This window comes from Pleurodeles waltl, chromosome 2_2, assembly GCF_031143425.1.
Source record: "Pleurodeles waltl isolate 20211129_DDA chromosome 2_2, aPleWal1.hap1.20221129, whole genome shotgun sequence".
NCBI lineage: Eukaryota > Metazoa > Chordata > Amphibia > Caudata > Salamandridae > Pleurodeles > Pleurodeles waltl.
The window spans coordinates 474,510,786-474,538,765 of NC_090439.1; the positions used below are offsets into that span (position 1 = coordinate 474,510,786).

The 27,980-nt window shown below is 45.6% G+C and overlaps 1 protein-coding gene across 3 annotated transcripts in view; it reads right to left on the reverse strand.

Moving 5' to 3' along the window:
• Positions 1-27,980, reverse strand: part of SMCHD1 (structural maintenance of chromosomes flexible hinge domain containing 1) — a 2,128,336-nt gene that overhangs the window by 1,351,154 nt on the left and 749,202 nt on the right. For all 3 annotated transcript variants that reach the window (XM_069219969.1, XM_069219967.1, XM_069219968.1), the window contains exon 17: positions 10,873-10,986. In XM_069219969.1, coding sequence (XP_069076070.1) covers positions 10,873-10,986 — 114 coding nt within the window. The remainder of the gene's footprint in view (positions 1-10,872; positions 10,987-27,980) is intronic.

The following is a 27,980-nucleotide window of genomic DNA, read 5'->3' on the forward strand; positions in this document are numbered from 1 at the left end:
CCCACTGGGTCCATGTAGCCAAGGTCAATCCCTACTGCGGCATGGACAGCCGCCACAGGCCCCATCATCCGACTCCTCAGAAAGCGCCTTTTCTCCCGCCAATCCACATGAATTTTCTTTATAGTCAGGGTGCTAGCAGTATGCTGAATAAACCGCTGCCACAGTCTGGAGCCGCAAATCAGTGGGTATGGCAAGATTATGGAGGATAAGGCCGGGGCTGCTAGGAGCTTCCTAGAAGTGCGTCCTATAGGCCATCTTGCTTTGCCAGCCCTCCCCTCCCTTTTATTTTTACCATATACTTCAAAGTACCTTCACTCCTTTTATCTTTATATGCATGCCAGCATGTGCCACAGTTTTCGCCTCCTTTCCTTTTTTTCACCCTCTCTTTGTATATTATTGGAATGTTCGGTAGACAACTCTGCTTACTGTTTTAGTAAGTATGTTTATTTCAGTTAGTTAAAACCATAACTCTATCCAGCACAGTACACACACAAAAACAGAGATCATAAACATAATGGGCTATATTTTCCAGGTGCACATTATAAACTAAAACGTGAACATAATAACCAGGGAAGAGTGAAGATAAGGGCCATACGCTAGTTTTCTGGATATACAAGTTACTTACCTTCTGTAACGAAATATATCTTGTAGAAACATTTTCTAGTTGCAGATTCCTTACCTTAGAATTATCCCCCAGTCTGATGCCTGGGGGAAAATTCTAAGGTAAGGAATCTGCAATTAGAAGTCTTTATCAGATATAATGGTACTGCTGAACCATCCACCCCAGAACTCCGAGTATCCCCCTGAAACAGTACAAAAGAGTTGTTGCAAAAGTGCTCATATAAAGAGCACAGAACAAACAGTCTTAAGGGACTGGTGCTGCTGGTCAGAATACTGCATGATATTCATATCGCGTAACAGCATCCTTTTTTTTTTTTTAAGTTCCTCACTGCATCTTATGTTATCCCTTCCATACGCAATTCAGTACGGGGAAAAAGGCATGGTCTGGTGTAGATGGAATTCATACCCCCTTTTTCCTTACATGGGAAACAGTATCACATCAAATTACCTTTTTCCTTATGTGGGAAATTGTTTCTCAACAGTGTCACATCAAATTCCTTTTTTCCTTATGTGGGAAATTGTTTCTCATCATGTCTTATATTGCCTCTTCCATAGTTCCAAATATAAAATGCAGATACAACGGTGAAAAATTCACTATAAAGTGCAAGGATAAAATTGAACATCAGACTGGGACATTTTTTCCTACCTCCTTCATATCTCTACATCTGTTATAGGACCTTTGTCTGATAGTAACTTGTCCGCTTTTGTAAAGAATTGTATAAAAGCTGCAATCACTTGGGGGCTTTCACCCTTTAAACAAAAGGGTAACACATGATGGCATGTTCTGATGCAGTTCTGGGTAAAAAGAAAATTGCTGAAAAGTCTTGGGTTCAATTAAAAGGATAAGTTGAGACAATATGACACAAATTTTCCTTATATTTGAGACAAAGTCTGCCTTGGAAAAAAGAGACTTTTTTGGGAGGCAGTCTGTAGTTTGACACAAACCAAAGTGCCGATGGAGCAACTTGATTTTTTCAAAGAATCGAAGTTAAACTATCAGGTATGATTGCGAACAGGATTGTTTATAAGAACCAATGACCACCCCGCATGGCTTCTTTTGCTAAAATCTTGCTTGTCCCTGTTCCAATGTGATCCTCTTTATTTGTTTGTTTGGGGATGTTTTTGAAGAGGTCATGCGGTAGTGTTCCCATATTTCATTTGGCTCTAAATCATTCAAGGCCAACTTGAAAACATTCACCCAGCTGCTTTGTTATGTCTAGATGGCAATTTGGATTTCTTTCCATAGCAGGGAACGCAATGTCACCTGGTCGGACAGTCTTAATAGCGACATACACTTAAGTGAGGACCCATTACTGATTATAACCCCTTGGATCTTGGCCATGTCAAAAACCAAGAGAGCTGGGATATTTTTGTTACAACTTCGCTAACTGTGCCTTACTACTTACTCATATTTCCCCAAGTACTTTATTTTTTAGCTCCAGAAGGGTATGTATGACATGTGTGAGTTGTTGCAGACCCATAACTTTCTTTACTCACAGATTTTTTTACTGTCATTGTGATGTACCGTGATAATTTATCGTTACTCAAACATCCCTTATATCATTTTGAACTAAAAAAAAAAAAAAAAAGAAAAGTGTATCCTCGTAACAGTTGAACACATTTCCGTTTGTTGTCAATGCCCTATGTTTGTACAACTAGAAAATATAGAACAAAACCCACACAAAAAAAAAATCAACAAGAGGCAGGATAGAGCAAAATTACTGTTCCAAGAGGAATCGGGGTGTTGTACAGGAGGGAAGAAATGCGTCATACCAATCAAGTACCTTTTGACGGACGCTGATGTTTGGCAGAAGATTACATTTTACTGTAAGTTACTATAAATGTGAAGTATGATAAACCTGACTACTATAAATCTGGTTGCAGCAGAAGTACGAAGCAAGCAGGATGAGATTTCTCACCAACATTGAGTGTCAGAGCCTGGGCCACATACTCTGATTTCTTGCAGCTGATTTGCAGGCATCCTTCTGATGGTTAGCTCCTCATGAACTAAGCACTCAAGTTGAGCAATGGAAAGAAATCTCTCACTGGGGATGGCAGATGTGGTCGCTCTGAAAGAGGTGCTGTTAACTGGATGCCCAAGCCATATCTTCTGCCCTTTTAAATTCAGAGTGAGTCTAGAAAAGGCTCTTGACGTCAGGAAATGTTAAATACCCTTAGAAAAACTGTTAAACATGATCTATTAAGACAGCAAATTAAAATATAAAGTTGACAATTTTCAAAGACTTTTCAATTTGATAAGAAACAAATGGTACTGACTAGGATATTTTGTGCCAAAAGAACGAGTTACTTACCTTCGGTAACGACTTTTCTGGTGGATACATTAGCTACCTGTGGATTCCTCACCTAATGAATACTCCCATGGCGCCAGCATTCGACGGAAATCTTCTTCCTAGTCTCTGCACGTCGACGAGGACGTCACTCTAGCCCACGCGACGCCGTCTGACGTCATACAGGCAATAAGAGGTCCTCGACGACGTGCCGACGTCAGTACCAACATTTTTTACGTGCATGAGAACAACCACCCAATGCAATGAAAGAGCAAGGTAACATCCCATAACCTTGTAAAATACACAATATTGCAACGAATAGCTGTAAATTTAATATAACGAACAAATATATGCAAATCATGTATGTACACAAAGATATATACATATATATATATATATATACAGATATATATACACAAGTATCCATATATACAACATCTATTGCAACCTTGAAGACCAAGAGGAGCGCACTCAAGGATTACTTGGTAGGACCAGAAAGGCAACGGGGAGGCGGGTGGGACTGTGAGGAATCCACAGGTAGCTAATGTATCCACCAGAAAAGTCGTTACCGAAGGTAAGTAACTCGTTCTTCTGATGGATACAACTACCTGTGGATTCCTCACCTAATGAATAGAGTCCCAAAGCAGTACCACGCCCGGTGGCGGGTGCCTAAATGGTCAAACCAAGAAATCCTGCAGCACTGACCGTGCAAAATGGCCGTCCCTTCTGACCTCAGAGTCCAAACAGTAATGTTTCGCAAAAGTGTGAAGGGACGACCAAGTTACGGCCTTGCAGATGTCAACCACAGGAACACCTCAGGCCAAGGCCGAAGTGGCCGACTTAGGTCTGGTGGAATGAGCTCTAATGCCCTCAGGAGGGTCCTTCTTTGCCAAAGAGTAACAGATTTTAATGCAAAGAACCACCCACCTGGAGAGTGTTCTCTTGTGGACTGCCTTTCCTCTCCTCTTGCCCACGTACCCGATGAACAGCTGATCCTCCAGCCTGAAATCCTTTGTTCTATCAATAAAGAAGCTCAACGCCCTCTTTGGGTCCAGACGGTGCAGTCTTTCTTCCTCTTTAGAAGGATGAGGCGGAGGATAGCACGTGGACAAAGTAATTGTCTGAGCCAAATGGAAGGGTGAAACAACCTTCGGGAGGAAAGCAGCCTTGGTCCTCAACACCACCTTATCCCCATAAAAAGTTGTATAAGGGGGCTTTACCGATAAGGCCTGCAACTCACTCACTCTCCTTGCAGATGTTATGGCTACCAGGAAAACTGTTTTTATAACCAAATACCTTAAGGGGCAAGAATGCATAGGCTCAAAAGGGGACCCCATAAGGAAAGTGAGGACCAAGGACAAATCCCATTGCGGCATAACGAATGGTTTTGGAGGATATTTATTTAGAAGACCTTTCAAGAATCTGATAACAATAGGGGATTTAAATAACGATGGTTGGTCTGGAAGACAAATGAAGGCTGACAAGGCCGACAAATAACCCTTAATGTTAGCCACTGCACAACCTTTCTGCGCTAGAGACAGAGCAAAAGACAAAACGTCCGATAGATGAGCATGTAAGGGATCAATCTGCCTCTCTCCACACCACGCAACAAATTTAGACCACCTATTAGCGTAGATAGATTTAGTGGAGTGTCGCCTGGCCGCTAATATAACATCCACTACATCAGGCGGGAGAGAGAAGGAACTCAGGTTGCCCCGTTCAATCTCCAGGCATGTAGGTGCAGACTCTGGAGGATGGGGTGTAAAACCTGCCCCTGCGACTGCGAGAGGAGGTCTGCCCTGAAAGGGAGACGGAGCGGAGGGCACATTGAGAGTTGGAGAAGGTCGGAGTACCACACCCTCCTTGGCCAATCCGGAGCTATTAAGATGACTAGCGCCCGGTCTTGGCGAATCTTCCTCAATACTCGAGGAATCAAGGGTATGGGAGGAAACGCGAAAAGCAACTGGCCGCACCAGGTTATTTGAAACGCGTCCCCCAACGCTCCCTGCATCGGATACTGGAGGCTGCAGAATAACGGACAATGAGCGTTCTCCAGAGTGGCAAACAGATCTACCCGAGGAAACCCCCACCTTTGGAAGATCAAACGGGCTTGATCTGGATGGAGACACCACTCGTGGTCTGCCGAGAATTGGTGACTGAGACCGTCCGCACGTACATTCAAGACCCCGGCCAGATGATTTGCTACCAAGCAAATCTGATGGTCCTTTGCTTGCCCAGGACCATAGTCTAAGAGCTTCTCTGCAGAGAAGGTACGACCCTACTCCTCCCTGTTTGTTTATGTACCACATCGTGGTGGTATTGTCCGTCAGGACCTGTACCGACTACCACGAAGGGAAGGGAGGAAGGCCTTGAGAGCCAGACGTACAGCCCGTAACTCTAACAGATTGATATGAAACATCTGTTCCTCTGGAGACCAAAGTCCTTTGATCTCCAGATCCCCCAGATGAGCTCCCCACCCTAGAGTGGAAGCATCCGTTATGACCGTGGCCACTGGTGGCGACTGCGCGAACGGCTTTCCTTGTGAAAGATTGTTGCTCGCAATCCACCACTTCAAGTCCACAGCAGCATCTCTGGAGATCTTGACAGCACCTTCTAGATCTCCTTTGTGTTGAGACCACTGCCTTCGGAGGCACCACTGAAGAGCCCTCATGTGCCAGCGAGCATGCGTGACCAACAGAATGCAGGAGGCAAACAGACCGAGCAGACGAAGGACCTTGAGGACTGGAACTACCGCTCCATTTCGAAACATTGGAACCAATTCCTGAATATCTTGAATCCGCTGAGGCGGAGGAAAGGCTTGACTCAATGTTGTATCCAGTACTGCCCCTATGAACAGGAGGCGCTGAGAGGGCTCCAGGTGAGATTTGGGCTCGTTCACCGAAAAACCCAGGTCGAACAACAACTGAGTTGTTGACTGCAGATGATGCGACACAAGCTTTGGCGACTTGGCTTTGATCAACCAGTCGTCCAAGTAAGGGAATACTGCTATCCCCTTCCTTCTGAGCTCTGCCGCAACCACCGACATCACCTTCGTGAAGACTCGAGGTGCTGAAGTAAGACCAAACGGAAGGACCGCGAACTGATAGTGCTGCGATCCCACCATAAACCGGAGATACTTCCTGTGTGACTTGAGTATCGGGATATGAAAGTAAGCATCCTGCAAGTCGACAGACACCATCCAATCTTCCTTGTTCAACGCCAAAAGCACCTGAGCTAGGGTCACCATCTTGAACTTTTCCTGTTTGAGGAACCAATTCAAGATCCTCAGGTCCAGGATTGGTCTCAACCGACCATCCTTCTTGGGAATCAGGAAATACCTTGAGTAACAACCTCGACCCCTTTCCTGCTCTGGGACCAACTCTACCGCGCCCTTTGAAAGGAGGACTTGTACCTCCTGTTCTAGCAACAGGAGGTGTTCTTCTGAACAATAAGATGGGCGGGGCGGGATGAGGGGCGGGAACTCCCGAAAAGGAAGGGTGTAGCCTTTTCCCACAATACTGAGAACCCAAGTGTCCGTTGTAATAGTCTTCCACTTGCGGAGAAAATGCTGTAATCTTCCCCCTACAGGAGAGGAGTGAGTGGGAAATGGTGGAAGCCTAAGGCTGCTTTCCCTGCTGCACCCCTCCAGAGGACGAGGAAGAGGCAGAGTGCTGCTGAGAGGCTCCTCTGGTGCGGGCCCTCCCTCTCCCTCTGAAAGATCTATAGGGATGGGAAGAGGCAGGTTGCTGGAATCTCCCCCGAAAGGAAGAGGAGGAAGAGCCACGCCCAAATCCCCGAAACCTCCTGAAAATCCTGGAAGAGGCAGAGGAAGAAGGAGCTTGGAGTCCTAGCGATTTGGCTGTGGCCCTGCTCTCCTTAAAACGTTCCAAGGCCGAATCTGCCTTGGCGCCAAACAGCTTGTCCCCATCAAAAGGGAGATCGAATAGGGTTGACTGCACATCTGCAGAAAACCCCGAATTACGGAGCCAGGCCTGTCTCCTTGCCACCACAGTCGTGCCCATTGCTCTGGCCACCGAGTCGGTCGTGTCCAGCCCAGACTGAATAATCTGGGTCGCGGCAGCCTGGGCATCTGAAACAACATCCAAAAGACCCTGGGGAAGCTCCGTAAATGATGAGGAAATGTCATCCATAAGAGCATGAATATATCTCCCCCGGATACAAGTTGCGTTGGTGGCCTTCAACGCCAGACTGCAGGACGAAAAGATCTTCTTGGACTGCGCATCCAGTTTCTTCGAGTCCCTGTCCCCAGGGACCGTCGGGAAAGAACCAGGCGCTGATTTGGATGAACAGGAGGCCTGCACCACCAAGCTCTCCGGTGTAGGGTGCCTAGAAAGAAAGCCAGGGTCAGTTGGTGCAGCTCCATACATCCTGGCTACGGCTCTATGAACCGCTGGGGAAGATACTGGTCTCTTCCACACCTCTAGCACCGGATCCAGCAAAGCGTCATTAAACGGCAATAGAGGCTCTGCCGCAGCTGATGCCGGATGGAGCACCTCTGTCAGAAGGTTCTGTTTTGTCTCTGCCACCGGCAAAGGCAGGTCCAGAAAACTAGCTGCCTTCCGTACCACTGCGTGAAAGGAAGCAGCCTCTTCCGTGTATTCCCCTGGAGACGAAAGATCCCACTCAGGGGAAGTGTCCAGCCCACTGGCTGTATCTAGACCATGCAGTCCATCACCCGAGTCCTCTAGTTCTCCATCTTCCAGGACTCGTTGGTACTCCTGCTCCTCTAATAAACGGAGAGCACGTCTCCTCGAATGAAGCCTCTGCTCAATACACGGAGTCGACAATGCCTCCGCCGAAGCCGAAGATCGGCGCCGATCTTCAGAAGCCACCGACGCCGCGTCCGGCGCCACAGGTAGCTTCGCCGCCGATGAAAGAGCACTCGGAGCGGATGGACCCACCGGAGTCACAGGACGAAATCCCGACGGAATGGAAATCTCCGGGACCAATCCCTCCAAAGTCACCGGAGCGGCCACCGGCGCCGACACCGGCGCCGAGCCCACGTTCCCAAAAGGGAGAAAGGGCATTAAGGGGGCCGGCCGTAGAGGCGCAGGATCACCGAATGAAAAGGCCAAAGGGCCAGCCGGAGCACCCCCTGGAGCCATCTGTTGGAAGATGGTATACATCGCATTTAGGAATGCGGTACTATCGGCTCCAGGGGTGGGAAAAGCCGGATACTGGGGTGCCTGTATCGAAGGCGACCCCGACGCCGGCCTCGACGTCTGCGACGCCGGAGACAACACCAGAGGCTGCACCACTTCAATCACCGACGCCTGTCCAGGTGAAGTCGGTGACGCCGGAGAGGGCAACGGCGTCGATGGATGCGGCGTGACCGTGGGACTGACCTCCCAAGTCCTCCGGCGCCGATCCGAAGACCTGGAACGAGTCTCCTTGCTTGAATGGCGCCGTGATTCTCTACGGCGCCGGGAGTCTCGATGACGCCGATGCCTTGGCGAAGAAGACTTTCTTATGATGTTTTTCTTTCTTCGACTTCGCCATAAACAACTTCGCCTCACGTTCCTTGAGGGCCTTTGGATTCATGTGCTGGCATGAATCGCAAGTCGAGACGTCGTGGTCGGAGCTTAAACACCAAAGGCAGTCGGAGTGAGGATCCGTAACTGACATCTTGCCCCCACACTCACGACAAGGCTTAAAACCCGACTTTCTCTGCGACATTATTACTGCAGCGAAGGACTACGCAGCAAAAAATACACTGTAACAACGAAAGTAACAGTTGCTCCCTCGAAGATAACCGTTTCGAATGCACGGAAAAAAGGGAACTGACGTCGGCACGTCGTCGAGGACCTCTTATTGCCTGTATGACATCAGACGGCGTCGCGTGGGCTAGAGTGACGTCCTCGTCGACGTGCAGAGACTAGGAAGAAGATTTCCGTCGAATGCTGGCGCCATGGGAGTATTCATTAGGTGAGGAATCCACAGGTAGTTGTATCCATCAGAAGACGTTTATTTGGGGGGGGGGGGGGGGGGGGGGGGGGAGTTATGGTTGTCAAGAAACAATGTATGGATTGTTAACCCAAACGTAACTGCAAATTTCAGGGGGAGTTTAATTTCATTATCATAATTGTTTTTTTTTTAACTGGTGTTAATTCGAATTTCAACCTTTTGTTAACATGTCAATCTGTTACGAACAGAGGAAACCAAAATGTCACTTTATCTGCGGTTTTCTCTGTGCTTTTTTGATTAAATAAAGCATTCACTTCCTGTGCAACCAATACCTCTCCTGTGCATGATTTATGGCTATGAGCAGCAAGGGTTGGATGCAGGGGCTGGCTGGCATGTGGGCAGGCACTGCGCCCAATCTATCAAACAGCAGACAAATGGGGTTGGCCTCCAGCCATGCAGGGCATAAGTTAAACACAGGGTCTAGGCCAGCAGCCACCCGCATACCATTTGAAGCTAAAGGTCAGGTGCAGTGGTGACTGGCGGTCTGATGATTTGGGCAAGCGGCCCAGCTGACGATAAGCAGGCAGGTTCAACATACATTTCAAGACCCAGCCTCCTCTTGAGAGTTGAAGCATTTGACGACAACCCATCATTCACCATTGATTACACACACTTCATTTCTTTACATGCCAGAATTTAAAAAAGGACCGGCTTCATACAAGGAACAACATGCTGTTTTTTTTTTTTTAACAAAATTCTGTTTTCTTTTTTGACAACTACAGGTGGCTGGAAAAAAATAATTGTTCTAGTTCATTTGTGCTTTTATGTATTTGTTTTACTTTTACCGCAGGAAACTGAAGTGGTTAAAAATATTAATCTTTATAAAAAGCGAGACAAAACAAAGTTTTTTGGAAGAAAAAAATTAATCATGGTCTCTGTTCAGCTTCCTTTGTATTGTGATGCTCTGCTACCAGACCATATGTGTGTTTTGTACTTTGTACAGAAGAGTGGCATAATTTTTTATTTCTGGATCAATTTATTTGGGTTCTACCTGCTCAATCTCTGCAGAAAGATTGTTCCGACCTAAGCTTCAGGAAGCCTTCATTTTGTGTCTGCCTCACTCATAAATGCTGCAACAACAAAGTTGTGCCATATTAATATCTCCCTGCTTTTTCCTGGTGTGGTTTTTGCGAGGCCATGCACTCAACTAACTGCTGGCGGTAGACCCTCCAATGAACGTACACTCAACTATCCACTTGTGACTTACCGGCTCTGCACGACCTTTGACTGTGCACAGTGGATGTTTGGCCCAGCCAGACCCAAAAGCCCCCATGAATACCCTTTCATTGTTCTAGTTCCTGCGTGATCAGACTCCTCCCCCCTTATAGAGATTCTGCAGGAGTGGCAGATGTGCAACACAATTTGTACATGAATTAGTACTGCAACCTGCAGAGCGAGCAAGGATGAAAATGTCCAATAATTTGGTAAAGAAAGACACAATACAAAAGGCATTAAACATAGTCCAGTCCTTGATCTGAAATGATGCTAGTGAGACATGTAAATATTGTACCTGGAAGGAAAAGTGGCAATAAGTATCTGGAAGCCAGTCACAGAAAAAATATATAAACAACGTACAAATGTTAGTCAATAGCACCTCAATACTGTAGACTATACACAAGCCCAGCTCAAAACAAAAACTATGCCTCTGTGTTTTTCCTTCTTCAACAGGGAAGCCAAGTTTGCAGGAGCTAAATTATGACAAACAGCTCACAGTGTCAATACTGGTGTAAATTCCTACTGCACAAAAGGCAAGATTAAACAAAATAACTCTTGCATTGGGAAGGGGGTGGCATGTATAATTTATGGAGCACTATCTGTACCTCTTGATTGTCCTACCTCATCTAAGGAAAAAACAACATTTCAGGAATAACATTTAAGAACAAATACAGTTTTATGAATGTACAAATCTTAAGCACAGCTTTCAAGTTTCTTGCATCACTAATATACAATGCTGTTGTAAAACGTGTTTTGTACTTACAATGCAAAATAACTTTGAGCTCAACCAGCAATTTCTTAGCACTTGAATGGCTTGACCCTGGCAGTTTCTGAATTGCTTCTCCTTTCTTATTCAGTATTTCAATTCTTAAAGCTCCTGCAAAAAAAGGAACTAATATTACATGTATCCAAAACAAAAACGTGACAGTGAATGGGCTTGCCTGCAGTAACATAGGTCTTGAATTTTATTTCACTTTTTTGTGTTATAGATAATTTCTTTATAGTTTTTAAATTGGAAAATTCAGGTAACAATGTGAACCTGTACTATTTAAACAATGTTTAAACCTATGAACTACTCCTTGCGCTTGTAGATCTATGGAATGCACTTGCTAATTACAGGTAGCACTGAAAATGATATTCATCAAGGTTCAGTCCTGGGACCTCTACAATGTTCGCCAGTATATCTCTGTTGGTGACGTGAATGCCAGCCTCTCTTAACTATACCTCTTCAATATCAAAACCGCACCCCCTTTCGCGTCTTCCACACTAAAGATGCAATCCAAAATTTTCAAATGCTTCTCTGCCATCAACAAACGGTTGAAAAATACAGTGGTTCTTCTCTGTAATACATGTAAATGTTTGATATTGCTCAGTACAATGGCCTACATTAGCTGTGCAGCAGAACGTGCAAGCATAAAGACAACCACAAGTACATATAGCAAGAATAATTGGACACACTAGTAACGTTTTGAACACATCTATTTCTACAAAGAGCACATCAAACGTTATACAATACCCCAAAGGAGTGTCTGTTCGTGTAAGGAACCCATAGGCAAGTACATCATGTTCCAACCAAACAGAACCTACAGCATATAATAAAACACATACAATCTGTACATTAAGATAGGTTTCTAAACAACAGCAATATACGACTCAGATTAAGCAATGCCCAGTCACATGCCATAATTTACTGTGGCGATTTCATACGAGTCTGTTAAGGCCTAGTCAACGACGTTTTGACCCTCTTGACAATATGGGGTCTCACCAGAACAAGAGTCTGTTAAAGGGACACCTAACAAAATAGAACAAAACCCTTAAAAATCTGAAAGATTTAACAAAATAGTGGGAATAATATTATAACAGGTACACCAGCCTTCTAATCCAAAACCAAGAAACAAAAATACATCAACGAGTGCACACACTCAAGTGCATAATAATAAGTTCTACTTAAAAGGAGAAACTTTTGTACAGTCTCTGGCGAAAAGAAAACCTAATGAATGAGAGCCAATCGCAATACAGCCATTTCTAATCCATATCACACCACACACAGCTATAATGGCGAAAGGGGAACACTGCTTGCCCTCTTGATATAATCAAACCGCGGTCAACATGTAAACGGCACACAGCTAAAAGGCTCCAATACACAATTTACCTAAGTAGCACAAAAAAAGACATAAATAAAATACAAATGGTGAAAAATTTAAAAGATAGGAAAAGGAGAGGGGATTTTAACCAACCGGTATGGGCATGGTTACCCTTGTATAGACCACAGCCAAAGTTCCCCCAATTATAAGGTCTACGCAGCCACTATAACTTGAATATGTACTTCATTTCATATGTGTTATACAACCAACACCCGATCGTGTGATACTATGGACGCCCCACTGAGGACAAACTCATCGCTCTTAGGGTCGGTCGTCACCAACCCAGATGGTTTTTAATGATCCAATACCAGCGGGTGGCTCAAGCGGGGCTTGGACCGCTGACATCTGCTACAACATCTATCTAGGGTGACACTAGGCCCCTGACGTCCACTATGATGCCTCCTGGGGGCAGAGTAAGCAGGAGGAGGCCAAACACTATAATGAATGTAGACAAATAGACCGCACTACCTTGGGTTAAGAAAATTATAAACCCACATCTGTTTACCTGCCCAAAGGAGGGAGGGAAGAGGTTTCCATTAAGAGCTCTGTATGGTTTAGAGTACAAAAGTGAATACAACTACACTATTTACACAGTATGTCCAATAAAAATATACATGTATTTATCCTCTTTAAAGGAACTTAATCAGGTGGTAAACAAGGGCGAAGGAACACAAGAAAAAACAAAAATATAACATAAGAAAAAGGTGACCTGAGAAATTTCCAAACTCTGGTACACTTAACTTGCAAGCTCAACTATATAAACTTGCCATTCCTCTGTCGTATTCAGTCCATGATTAATAGAGTCACAGTGTTCCATCCATTTAACTTAACTTTTCATGAGAAGAGCAGTTATGTCCCCACCTCTAGCTCGCACAGTCACGCTGCCAATCACCTGCCACTACAAATCATCCACCGAATGATTATTTTCTTGAAAGTGCAGTACCAGTGGTGCCGTATTCACAGAACATGTAATCCAGTTCCAATGTTGGCAGATCCGCGTCTTAGCAGGTTGTGATGTCTATCCAATGTAAATTAACAAAGATACCAGATCGCATACACTACATTTTTTTAAATACAATTTGACCAAGATTTCAAATCATAGGGATTGACCTTGTTTAAAGGTCTTAAAGTCAAAAGTTAACAGGCAGGCCACACATCTGCCATAGCGATAATGGCCCACAAGTGGTGGAATGCCCCAAGTTGTGTCTAAAGTTGTAGGCAATCCCTTCTGTGAATGTTTTTATGGGTGGAATGGACAATATGATCCCTAGTGCTCTTACCTTTCTTTAATGCAAACACAGGTGGTGTCAGTGAACCATTAATGCTCTGTAAAATGTGCTAGTGTCTGTTAACCAATTTACAGATTAGTTTGAGGATAGAAAGTCGTCACACATGCAATCTTTTCTACTGATCTTTTAGTTTTAGTACGTAACAGCTCTTCCCTAGAGCAATACCATGCCTGTTTCATTGCTGCTTTTCCGATTTTCTTAGGGTAGTCCCTAGAGACGAGTCTATTCTGAAAAACATATGCCTCTTTCAAAATACAATAATTTGCCAAATGGAAGGCCATCTCTGAATGCCCTCGGGTGATAACTTTTATAAGATAGTAAGGTATTTCTATGAGTAGATTTACGATACATCCTGGTATATAATTTACCTTCACTATGCATAATCAAGAGGTCTAAGAAGGCAATTCTGGAAGTCCTAGAGGTAAAAGAAAAACTAGGGTGTTCCTATAGTTAATTTAAATAGTCACTACTATGGTAGGTCCTCTCAGCCCAGAAGGCAGGGTGCAGGTACCTGTCTGTGAGGGCACCCCTGCACTAGCAGAGGTGCCCACACGAACCCCAGGCCCATTTTGCTGGACTTCGTGCGTGCGGAGACATCAATTTATATGTGTACTGGACATAGGTCACTACCTATGTCCAGCTACATAATGGTAACTATGAACCTGGGCATGTTTGCTATCAAACACATCAGAATCATACCCCAATACTGTTGCAAGTATTGGAAGTATGATTCCATGCACCCTGGGTGCTCCTTAGAGGACTTCCAACATTGCTACTACCAGTCTAACAGGGTTTTCCGGACAGCCCAGCTGCTGCCACCCCTCAGACAAGTTTCCGTCCTCCTGCTGCTTGATCTGATCAAGCCCAGGAAGGCAGAACAAAGGATTTCCTTTGGGAAAGGGAAGTAACACCCTCTCCCTTTGGAAAGAGGTGTGATTGGCTTGGGGGGGGGGGGGGGGGGGGGGGGTAGCCTTCCCAAGCCACTGGTTAGGTTTGAAGGGCACATTTCGTGCCCTCCGTGCATAAACCAGTCCACACCTGTTCAGGGACCCCCAGTCCCTGATATGGCACTAAACTGGACAATGGAAAGGGGAGTGACCACTCCCCTGTCCATCACCACCCCAGGGGTGGTACCCAGAGCTCCTGCAGAGACTCTCTGGGTTCTGCCATCTGATTCCAAGGTTGGCAGGGAACTCTGGGATCATCTGAGTAGACAGGCCAGGCAGGTGTCGTCAGAGGCATCCTCTGATAGGTAGTTACCTGGTTAAGTGACCCAGCCCCCTTTTTGGGCTATATAGGGTCTTCCTATGGGGTGGGTCCTCAGATTCGGCTTGCAAGACTCCAACAGGACTTCTCTGCAACCCCTGCTTCGACTTTTTGCCTCCAGAACTGCAAATGGACCCTCCAGGAACCTACAAGCTGCAGATACACGAGGAAGACTCTTCGGTAACATTGTATCCAGAATTCCTGCCAGCTTTGATACATTTCCCGGCTGTGCAACCCAAGAAGACTGCGACTCTTCAGCCTGCACAAGAAGAAGAAGGAATCTCCATTGGGGTGAAGGCATCACTCCCCTATAACCACATGTACCTGGCTGCAACAACAACCGGCCGCGTGGATCTCCCCTCATCCTGAGTGGCGTTAGTCCTGCATCTTGGGTGGTGGTGGTCCGGAGAGTCTCCCTTGGTACTCTCTACCAGCTGTTTCACTTTGGTGGTGGTAAGTCCTTTCCACTCCAAGCAAGGCAGCATCCCGTGCACAGCATCCGTTGCAGCTGCCAAGGCTTGTTTGCTTCACCTCCAAGGGGAACTTCAGGAGACGTGTAGCTCCAGCCCCCAGCATTCCCTCCTGAAACCCCAGGACCTCTGTGGTCCTTCGGCGAAGTGGGAGCAACTTCTGTGGTGCTGCGTGGGCTGCTTCAGCAACTTCTGTGTCCCTGTCCTGTGGGTGCTGCCTCTGCTCCTGTGGACCTTCTGCGACGTGGAGGGTCCCTGTGACTCCCCCCTCCTGGGTAGAGTCCTCCCGGACTTTGCTGGTCCCTGGCAGCACCTCTTTAACTCCAACCGCGAATTTGCCTTTGCCAAGGCTTGTTGGTGGAAATCCTTCACCGACACCCATCTGAAATCCAGCTTCCATAGTGGGACACCTTTTGCACGCATCAGGAACTCTTTTCCAGCTTCTGTGCTGCAGTGCTGACCTGTCTTCCTTATTTGTCAACCAACTCCGAAAGGTAATTCTGGGTGGGTAATATCTCCTACTCCCCCTGGACTCCTCAGACACTTCTAGACTTGGTACCCTCTCCCCACTGGTCTCTATCTTCGGCAATCCATCCATTGCTGATTTCTTGAATGCTATTCTGGGTGTCGTCTTTTTCTTCTTTTCATCCTTTGGGGTGGTTTGGGGGAAATTCAGTGTTTTAGTCCTGCATTCCTGGTCACTGGGGAGTACTAAATTACTTACCTGTGTGGTTTCCTAGTACTCCCAGCTCCCCTCTACACGATTTACTTACCTAGGTGGGGGCCCTATGTTTTTGGCTCCCCCTAGGGTCACTATTGCTTACTTCTATTTTACACTGGTTTCTAACCTCTATATATATATATATATATATATATATATGGAAAATGTCACTTACCCAGTGTACATCTGTTTGTGGAATGAGACGCTGCAGATTCACATGCTGTGCATTATCCTGCCATCTAGTGTTGGGCTCGGAGTGTTACAAGTTGTTTTTCTTCGAAGAAGTCTTTTCGAGTCACGAGACCGAGGGACTCCTCCCTTTCGGCTCCATTGCGCATGGGCGTCGACTCCAACTTAGATTGTTTTCCCCGCTGAGGGTGAGGTAGGAGTTGAGCGTATACTAGATGTGCCCATGCAATGGAGTAGATGTGTATGTACATAATGTGTATTAACATAATATTTATTTACAAATGTACAAATTTTATTCAACTAACAACGGCTACAGGCTTCCGGGGAGGTGGGAGGGCGCATGTGAATATGCAGCGTCTCATGCCACGAACAGATGTACACTGGGTAAGTGACATTTTCCGTTCGGTGTCATATGTAGCTGCAGATACACATGCTGTGCATAGACTAATAAGTAACCTCCCCTAAGAAACGGTGGCTTAGCCTGTAGGAGCTGAAGTTGTTTGAAATAATGTTCTTAATACAGCCTGTCCTACTGTGGCTTGTTGTGTTGTTAACATATCTACACAGTAACGCTTCGTAAATTTATGAGGCGTAGACCAGGTGGCTGCCTTACAAATTTCAGTCATAGGTATATTCCCCAGAAAAGCCATTGTGGTGCCTTTTTTCGTAGTGGAATGCGCTTTTGGTGTAATAGGTAGATCTCTTTTTGCTTTAATATAGCAAGTTTGAATACATTTAACTATCCATCTGGCAATGCCTTGCTTGGATACAGGATTACCTGCATGAGGTTTTTGGAAGGCTACAAACAATTGTTTTGTTTTACGAAATTGTTTTGTCCTGTCAATGTAATACATCAGTGCTCTCTTTATGTCTAATGTATGTAAGGCTCTTTCGGCTACTGAGTCTGGTTGTGGAAAGAAGACTGGGAGTTCCACTGTTTGGTTTAGGTGGAACGGCGAGATGACTTTTGGTAAGAATTTGGGACTTGTACAGAGAACCACTTTATGTTTATGTATTTGTATTAAGGGTTCTTGTACTGTAAGTGCTTGTATCTCACTTACTTTTCTAAGTGATGTGATAGCTATTAGAAAGGCCACTTTCCAAGTTAAGTATTGCAACTCACAAGAGTGCATGGGTTCGAATGGTGGTCCCATGAGTCGTGTTAATACAATATTAAGGTTCAACAAAGGTACTGGTGGTGTTCTTGGGGGTATGATTCTTTTTAGTCCCTCCATAAATGCTTGATGACTGGGATTCTAAAAAGCGATGTTGAATGTGTAATTTGCAGATAGGCAGATATTGCAGTGAGATGTATTTTAATTGAAGAGAATGCTAGCTTAGACTTTTGTATGTGTAATAAGTAGCCTACAATGTCTTTTGCGGAAGCATGTACTGGTTGAATTTGATTAGTGTGGCAGTAGTAAACAAATCTTTTCCATTTGTTTGCATAACAATGTCTTGTGGTGGGTCTTCTAGCTTGTTTAATGACCTCCATACATTCTTGTGTAAGGTCTAAATGTAAAAATTCTAAGATTTCAGGAGCCAGATTGCTAGATTGAGCGATGCTGGATTCGGGTGTCTGATCTGTTGTTTGTGTTGCGTTAACAGATCTGGCCTGTTTGGTAATTTGATGTGAGGTACTACTGATAAATCTAGCAGTGTTGTGTACCACGGTTGGTGAGCCCAGGTTGGTGCTATAAGTATTAGTTTGAGTTTGTTTTGACTTAGTTTGTTTACCAGATAAGGAATGAGTGGGAGAGGGGGAAAATCGTAAGCAAATATCCCTGACCAACTGATCCACAACACATTGCCCTTGGACTGAGGGTGTGGGTACCTGGACGCGAAGTTTTGGCATTTTAACTATGCAATAACCATGTTGGATAATGGCTAGGACCCATGCGTCCGTAGTTGTGTGTGTCCAGTTTTGGTAGTATGCAGTAAGTCTCCCCCCCACCGGTGTTAAGTGTTGGGGTTTTGTGACATTGAAGTCACTGTTTGGTTTGACTTGTCTTAGGTGTTTGGAATTTTCCCCTTGCTCTTGGGAATTGTCCACCCCTATATGACCCTCGAAACCCTCCTCTCTGGTATTGTCCCTGATAGGTGGGTCTTGTGTTTGCATACAAAACCCCCTCTAAATTGTGGCTTTCTAAATGTGCCTCTGCTTTGTGGGGAGTAGAGCGCGTCCATGGCTTTGGCCGTGTCCTTCTTTAATTTTTCAATTGCTGTGTCCACTTCCGGCCCAAACAATTGTTCTTGGTTAAAAGGCATGTTTAACACAGCTTGTTGGATTTCTGGGTTGAATCCTGAGCTACGTAACCATGCATGCCTGCAAATGGTTACCGCAGTGTTGACTGTTCGTGCTGCTGTGTCTGCAGAGTCTAATGCGGACCTTATTTGGTTGTTGGATATTGCTTGTCCTTCTTCCACAACCTGTTGGGCACGTTTCTGGTGTTCTTTTAGCAAGTGCTGTATAATATGTTGCATCTCGTCCCAGTGTGCCCTGTCGTAGCGAGCCAGTAGGGCTTGCGAGTTTGCGATCCGCCCTTGATTGGCTGCCTGTGCTTGCCATACGTTTGCCTGCTGCATCAAACTTCCTACTCTTTGTCAGGCGGTGGAGCGTCTCCTGATGATTGAGAGTTTGCCCTCTTTCTTGCTGCTCCTACAACCACTGAGTCTGGTGTAAGTTGCTGTGTTATAAACACAGGGTCCGTTGGGGGAGGCTTGTATTTTTTCTCCACCCTAGGCATGATAGCCCTTCCTTTCACTGGCTCCTGGAATACCTGTAATTGCGGGCTTGAGCATGCCCAGGAGCATTGGCAGACTCTGGTAGGAAGTGTGGGTGGATGCTAAGGTGTTGAACAGGAAATCATCCTCTTTTGGCTCTGAATGCATTTCTACATTGTGGAACGTAGCTGCCCTTGATAGTACCTGCGTATAATGCAGTACAGTCCTCTGGAGGTGACAGTCTTGTTGGGTAACAATCTGGGCTGTTGTCTGATACTGGAGCATCATATAAGTCCCATGCATCCGGATCATCCTGTGTCATCACTGTATGCGTAGGTGACTGCATTGGAGGTGTTGTTACCGGGGACAGCTGTGGTGAGTGTAGTGGGAAAGGTTGTGGCGAAAACCTTGGTGGTGGGGTTTTATTTCTGGCCACTTTCGCCTTAGGCTGCATTTCTGACTCTTGAAATGCCAGCTTTCGTTTGGTTTTGATTGGAGGAAGAGTTTGTATTTTTTCAGTCTCTTTCTGGATATGCAACGTCCTTTGCGTATAATCTGGTTCCCCCAAACTTATTTCCTGCTCAAATCTCTGTTTTTGCATTTGGCTGGAAAGTCCTTGCTCTTCTGTGTAAGAGCTTCTTTTTGGCTCTGAAGCCGCTTTTTTCGGTACCGATTCTTCAGAGAAAGTCTTTTTCGGTTCCGACATTACTTTTCTCACCTTGGGTGAGTGGAACTCTCGGTGCCGAGATCGGTCGGTGCCTGAATCTCGACCGGAGTCGGATGTCTTCGGCAATTCTTTGGCCTTTTTCGGTGCCGATGTTTGGTCACCTTCTTTTCGATGGGTTAAGCCATGGCCTGCTGGCGGTGGCATCCCCTTAGCCTTTACGATCTTTGTGTGAGTTTTGGACGGGGCAGTTTTACTAACTGTTTTCTGCACCGTCGTGGGTCGTTCGCTTTCGGATTCGTCAGAGTCCGTCCCCTAGATGGAAATTCTTTCCTCCTCTTCGACGTCGAGTTGTTCTCTCGGTGTCGACGCCATTTGAAGTCTTCTTGCTCTTCGATCACGTAGGTTCTTTTTTGATTGAAACGCCCGACAGGCCTCACAAGTATCCTCCCTGTGTTCTGGTGATAAACACAGATTACAGACCAAGTGGTGATGCGGTCGGGCCGACCAGGCCCCGCTGAAGAGCGGAAGTCCCGAAGGGCCCCTGGAGCGCTTCTACTGTCAGTGTCGATATGCTAACGCTAAACCGGTACCGAGCGCGAACAATACAGTTGAATTTTCTATATTTAGCTAACTTTCCCGATTCGAAATACGGAGTGAAGAGGAACACGTCCGAAACAGATGGCGGAAAGAAAACACTCTAAGATGGAGTCGACGCCCATGCGCAATGGAGCCGAAAGGGAGGAGTCCCTCGGTCTCGTGACTCGAAAAGACTTCTTCGAAGAAAAACAACTTGTAACACTCCGAGCCCAACACTAGATGACAGGATAATATATATATATATATATATATATATTAATAATGTCACTTACCCAGTGTACATCTGTTCGTGGCATGTTCCGCTGCAGATTCACATGCTATGCACTGGACCTGTACTCTAGTGTTGGGCTCACAGTGTTACAAGTTGTTTTTCTTCAAAGAAGTCTTTTCAAGTCACGGGACCGAGTGACTCCTCCTTTTCGGCTCCACTGCGCATGGGTACAACTCCATCTTAGATTGTTTTCCCGCAGAGGGTAAGGTAGGAGTGATAGAGTGTAAAGAAAGAGATGTCCATGCAATGGAATAGAGATATATATACATATATACAAATTTAAATGTAACTTAAACGGCTACAGGCTCCCGGGGAGGAGGGAGGGTGCATGTGAATCTGCAGCGGAACATGCCACGAACAGATGTACACTGGGTAAGTGACATTTTCCGTTCAATGGCATGTGTAGCTGCAGATACACATGCTATGCACAGACTACAAAGCAGTTCTCCCATAAGCGGTGGTTAGCCTGCAGGAGTTGAAGTTGTTTGAAATAGTGTTCTTAGTACAGCCTGTCCTACTGTGGCCTGTTGTGTTGCTAACACATCTACACAGTAATGCTTGGTATGTATGGGGTGTTGACCAAGTGGCAGCTTTACAGATTTCTGTCATTGGTATATTCCCTAGAAATGCCATTGTTGCTCCTTTCTTCCTGGTGGACTGTGCTTTTGGTGTTACTAATAGCTGTCTTTTTGCTTTTAGGTAACAGGTTTGGATGCACTTTATTATCCATCTGGCTATTCCTTGTTTTGAGCTAGGATTACCAGTATGGGGTTTTTAGAATGCGACAAATTACTGTTACGTTTTTCTAAATGATTATGTCCTGTCAATGTAATACATTAAAGCTCTTTTAATGTCTAATGTATGTAGCACTCTCTCTGCTACTGAGTCTGGCTGTGGGAAGAAGACTGGAAGTTCCACTGTTTGATTTATATGAACCGGAGAGACAACCTTAGGTAAGGATTTTGGGTTTGTGCGAAGTACGACTTTATGTTTGTGTACTTGTATAAAGGGTTGTTCAATAGTGAATGCTTGTATTTTACTCTTCGTAGTGAAGTGATTGTGACGAGGAATGCTACTTTACATGTTAGATATTGAATCTGACACGAATGCATGGGTTCAAACTGTGGACCCATGAGCCGTGTGATTACAATATTGAGATTCCATGAAGGCACTGGTGGTGTTCTTGGAGGTATGATACGTTTTAGTCCTTCCATGAAGGCTTTGATGACTCTATGTTTTGTATATTTTGTAAATAGGCTGAAATAGCTGTGAGATGTATTTTAATGGATGAAAAAGCTAAATTTGCTTTTTGTAGATGAAGTAAGTAACCTACAATGTCTTGTATGGATGTGGAAAGAGGTGTTATGTGTTCGGGTTGGCAGTAAAAGACAAACCTTTGCCATTTGTTTGGATAGCACTGCCTGGTAGTGGGTTTTCTTACTTGTTTAATTACTTCCATACATTCTGGTGGAAGATGTAGATATCCAAACTTTAAGACTTCAGGAGCCAGATTGAGTATTGCTGGATTGGGGTGCCTGATCAGTTGTTTGTTTTGTGTCAACAAATCTGGCCTGTTTGGTAGCTTAATGTGTGGTACTAGTGACAGGTTTAACAATGTTGTGTACCATGGTTGACGTGCCTACGTTGGTGCTATAAGTATGAGTTTGTTTTGACGCAGTTTGTTGACTAGAAATGGAATCAGCGGAAGAGGGGGAAAGCATAAGCAAATATCCCTGACCAGTTGATCCATAGAGCATTGCCCTTGGATAGAGGGTGTGGGAACCTGGATGCAAAGTTTTGGCATTTTGCGTTCTGGCTGGTGGTGAATAGATCTAGGTCTGGTGTTCCCCATTGGCGAAAGTACTTGTGAAGTACTTGGGGGTGAATTTCCCACTCGTGTGTTTGCTGATGATCACGGCTGAGACAGTCTGCTAATTGCTTGTGAATCCCTGGAATGTACTGTGCTACAGGGTGAATGTTGTTGTGAATTGCCCAATGCCAATTTTTTTGTGATAGAAGACAAAGTTGTGATGAGTGGGTTCCTACCTGTTTGTTCAGGTAGTACATTGTCGTCATATTGTCTGTTTTGATGAGAATGTGTTTGTGAACGAGAAGAGGTTGAAAGGCTTTTAGTACTAGGAATACAACTAGCAATTCTAAGTGATTTATGTGAAGTTGTTTGTGTTTGCTGTGCCACTGTCCCTGAATGTTGTGATTGTTGAGGTGTGCTCCCCACCCAATCATTGATGCATCCGTTGTAAGAATGGCGTGAGGCACAGTGTCCTGAAATGGCCGCTCTTTGTCTAAATTTGTGGAATTCCACCACTGAAGAGAGATGTGTGCTTGGCGGTCTATCAACACTAGATCTTGAAGTTGGCCATGTGCCTGTGACCATTGTCTTGCTAGGCACTGTTGTAAGGGCCGCATGTTTAGTCTTGCATTTGGGACAATGGTGATGCATGATGCCATCATGCCCAACAGTTTCATGACAAATTTGACTGTGTACTGTTGGTTTGGCTGGATTCGTGGTTATATGTTGTGGAATGATTGTACGCTTTGTGGCTGGCTTGCAAGTGCTGTTTGAGTGTTTAATGTGGCTCCTAAATACTGTTGAACCTGCACTGGTTGTATGTGAGATTTTTGGTAGTTTATTGAGAACCCTAGTGTGTGTAGGTTGTTTATTACATAACGTGTATGGTATTGGCACTGTGTTTGAGTGTTGGCTTTTATTATCCAGTCGTCGAGATATGGAAAGACGTGGATATGTTGTCTTTTTTAAGTAGGCTGCGACTACGGCAAGGCATTTTGTAAATAACTTGGGAGCTGTTGTTATCCCGAAAGGTAACACTTTGAACTGGTAATGTTTTCCTTGTATTACAAATCTGAGATATTTTCTGTGTGCTGGATGGATGGGTATGTGAAAATACGCATCTTTTAGATCCAGTGTTGCCATAAAATCTTCTTGTTGTAACAATGGGACTACATCCTGTAGTGTTACCATGTGGAAGTGTTCTGATAGGATGTAAAGATTGAGAGTTCTGAGATCTAGAATTGGTCTCAATGTTCCGTCTTTTTTGGGAATGAAGAAATATAGGGAGTAAACCCCTGTTCCTTTTTGATGAGGTGGTACAAGCTCTATGGCTTGTTTGAGTAATAATGACTGTACCTCTGTTTGCAACATTGAAATGTGTTGGGAGGAGAGTTGGTGTGGTTTTGGAGGTATATCTGGAGGAGTTTGTGCGAACTCTATGCAGTAACCATGTTGGATAATGGATAAGACCCAATTGTCTGTTGTGAAGGGTAACCAGTGTGTTTGGAACTTTTGCAGTCTTCCTCCCACAGGGTAAGTGTGGTGAGGGAAGATGGGGATCAAGTCACTGTTTGGTGCGTGTGTGGTTTGCTTTGAGGGCTGATATTTTCCTCAAGTTCTGGGAAATTGTCCTCTGTAGGTTCCCCGAAACCCCCTCTCTGGTATTGTGTCCGGTAAGAGAGTTTGGATTGTGAGGTAGATGGCTCAGATGTTCGGGGTCTAAAGCCTCCCCTATATTGAGGCTTTGAAATGAGCCTCCTTATTGCGTTGAGTAAAGCACCCCCATAGCTTTGGCAGTGTCCGCATCCTTTTTCATTTTCTCAATGGCTGTATCAACCTGTGTGCCAAACAGTTGGTGTTCGTTAAAAGGCATGTTAAGAACAGCTTGCTGGATTTCAGGTTTAAAGCCTGACGACCTAAGCCATGCATGTCGTCTAATGGTGACAGCTGTGTTAATAGTTCTTGCAGCTGTGTCTGCAGAGTTGAACGCTGACCTGATCCGATTATTGGTTAGTGCCTGCCCCTCCTCCACTATTTGCTGGGCTCTTTTCTTTTGATCTTTGGGGAGATGCTGGATAATGTCTTTCATCTCGTCTCAGTGGGACCTGTCGTATCTGGCCATTAGCGCTTGGGAATTAGCTATACGCTATTGATTAGCTGCTTGTGATGCTACTCTCTTCCCAGCAGCATCAAATTTTTTACATTCTTTATCTGGTGGCGGTGTGTCCCCAGACGACTGGGAGTTAGCCTTCTTCCTTGCTGCGCTGACCACCACGGAATCTGGGGGTAGCTGTTGGGTAATAAAAGCTGGGTCTGAAGGAGGCGGCTTATATTTCTTTTATACCCTAGGAGTGATTGCTCTTGCTTTAACTGGTTCCTGAAAGATTTGATGTGCATGTTTTAACACGCCAGGAAGCATGTGTAGACTCTGGTAGGTAGTGTGAGTTGAGGACAATGTATTAAATAAAAAATCATCCTCAAGAGGTTCTGTGTGCATGGCTACGTTATGATATGACGCTGCCCTAGCTAGAACCTGAGTGTATAAGGTGCTATCCTCTGGGGGTGATGGCTTTGACAGATAGCACTCTGGACTATTGTCAGAAATGGGATCATCGCAAAGGTCCCATGGGTCGGTCTCATCCTGGTGTGACTGTGCAGAGTGTACTGGAGACTGTGCAGTGGGGGTAATAGGTGGGGAGACAGTTAGCTGAGGAGAATGAGTACGAGACTGGTGAGGTGAGAACTGAGGAGCCGGAGATTTTTGTCTTGGTTTTGGCACTTTAGCCGGTGGATGGTCAGTGCCCAAATGTCCTTGAAAAGCCAGCTTCCTCTTTGTTTTTAGAGGAGGTGCAGTGAGGATTTTGCCAGTGTCTTTATGAATTTGGATTCTGGCCTGTTTTTCGTCAAATTCCTCCATTTGCGTAAGTTCTTCTGCAAATCTATGGCTTTCTTTCAATTGCTTGGAAAGTCTGTGCGCCTCTGTATATGTGTGTCTTTTCGGCTCCGAAGCCGATTTCCTCGGGATCGAAAGGCCTGGAGTAGTCGTTGGCCTCGGCTCCGAGAGGGATTTTTGGGGCTTCGACTCGATGGGTCAGTGCTTGAGCATTTCGGAGCCTGTGCTTCGGCTCGAGTCCAAAGGCTTCGGTGGTGTGGCCCTTCTCAGTGCCGAAGATGTTGCTTGGTCACCAGTAGTTTCTTTTACCGGTGGAGCCATGGCCTTCTGGCAGTGGCGTCCCCGAGGCCTTGTGTTTGGGCTTGGACTAGGTCGGGCAAGCATACTCACGTGCTGGCCCGCTGTTATTGGTCTGTCGTTGTCAGACTCGTGCTCGGAGTCGGACCCCCGAACGGAGACTGCGGTGTGGATCATCTCCTGCTCTTCTGCGTCGAGGCGTACAGTGCTTCTCGACGCCGTTTCTAACCTTTGCGCTCTTCGGTCTTGTAGAGTCTTTTTCGAGCAGAAGGATCTGCGGGCCTCGCAAGTATCCTCTCAGTGGTCTGTAGATAGAAACAGGTTACAGACTAGATGTTGGTCCATGTAAGGGAACTGGGCGTGGCACAGAGGGCAGAATCTAAACGGGGTGCGGTCCTTGAGTCTTCGACAAGACTTTTTGGTCGGGCCGACCAAGCCAGAGTTCGGCGCAGGTGCCCCAAAGGGCAAGTAGAGATCTGTATCCGCCGGTACTGAAGTGTCGATGATAGATGGTACGCGATCGAAAACAATACAGACGAATTTAGAGAGTTTGTCGTACATTTCCGACTCGAACAACAGGAGTGAAAAGAAACACGTCCGAACCCGATGGCGGAAAGAAAACAATCTAAGATGAAGTCGATGCCCATGCGCAATGGAGCCGAAAAGGAGGAGTCACTCGGTCCCGTGACACGAAAAGACTTCTTGGAAGAAAAACAACTTGTAACACTCCGAGCCCAACACTAGATGGCAGGACCTGTGCATAGCATGTGTATCTGCAGCTACACATGCCATCGAACACACACACACATACATATATATATATATATATGTATATATATACATGCTTCACATAAGATTCAAACGACGGCACTCCATGCAGTTTACTGTCCTTTATTTATGTCAGGAATTCCATATAAATTCAAAAACCTCAAGGAATCACAGGTTTAGGGCGACACGTTTCAACCACCACGGTCTTCCTCCTGGCCCTCCAAGTGTACACTACATAAATAAAGGACAGTAAACTGCATAGAGTGCCGTCGTTTGAATCTTATGTGAAGCATATTTAGAATAGGTCCTGCGCCCATTGTTTGAGCACCCACCTCGTCAGGCGAGCACAGGAAGAATAACAGGACACGCTTGGAGATATATATATATATATCATTTACTTACCTCCTATTGGAGGCTTGCCTCTCTAGTATTTTCTGATACTGTGTTCCAAAAATAAAGTTCCTTTATTTTTGTACAGCCAAGTGTTTTCTTTCTTGTGTTTACGTATTGTGTGACTGTAGTGGTATTGCATGAGCTTTGCATGTCTCCTAGATAAGCCTTGGCTGCTCATCCACAGCTACCTCTAGAGTGCCTGGCTTCTAGACACTGCTTACACTTCACTAAGAGGGGGTACCTGGACCTGCTATAAGGTGTAAATACCTTAGGTACCCACCACACACCAGGCCAGCTTCCTACAGGATTCATGTCCCCATCTTTATGCTTTCACACCTCAAGATGGCAGAATCAAGTGACCACCTGGAGGAGCTCTGGGCACCACCCGTGGGGTGGTGATGGACAGGGGAGTGTTCACTACCCTTTATATTTTCCAGTTTCGCACCAGAGTAGGGACTGGGGGTCCCTGGACTGGTGCAAATCAGTTTATGCAAGGAGGGCACCAAATGTGCCCTTCAAAGCATACAGGCGGTGTAGGGTGGCTACCCCTTCCAAGCCATGAAAAACCTATTTCTAAGGGAGAGGGTGTTACCTCACTCACCCACAGGAAATCATTTGTTCTGCCTTCCTCTGCCTCAGCTGGTCAAGAAGCAGGAGGGCAGAAATCTGTCTGAGGGGTGGCAGCAGCGTGGGCTGACAAGAAAACCCCAGAAGACTGGTTGGAGCAATGCTGGTGGTCCTCTAAGGAGCCTCCAGAGTGCATGAATGTGAGAGAGGGCCTCTTTTTTACATGGATATCCCCCACTTTTTGCCTGATGTTGATGTGTTCTAGAAATTGTAGTGCCCAGGGCCCATTATAGCCAGGTTCCCTGGGCCAGAGCCTTTTCCCTAAATCTGTTGTGATGCATTGGCAACAAATGGATACACCCTTAGCTACCACTATAAGTCCCTAGTAAAGGGGCACCTAGGTGCTCAGGGAATGAGGAACTATGGTAAGGCCCCTGAAGGCAGCAGCACTGATTGTGCCACCCTCTAGGGCCATGCACCCAGATGCACCCAGAACTGCCATTGCAGGTTGAGAGTCCTGGTGCAAACATAAAATACAAACTTGACATGGCCCACTGTCTCTGTGCCGTGTCCACCATACAATGCATTTACTATTGGTAAGTCAGCCCTCTAACAGGCCGTACCAGCCCTAAGACAGGGTGCTCCATATTATATGTGTAGGAAAATGCCACTGTTGGCATGGTCACCCCCCCACTGCTTGCCTAGTGTTGATGGCGGCTTTGATTGGAAGTGTGCTTGGACCCTGCTAACCAGGCCCCAGCACCAGTGTTCTTTCTCTTTGTTTCCACAATTGGCACAGCCCTGG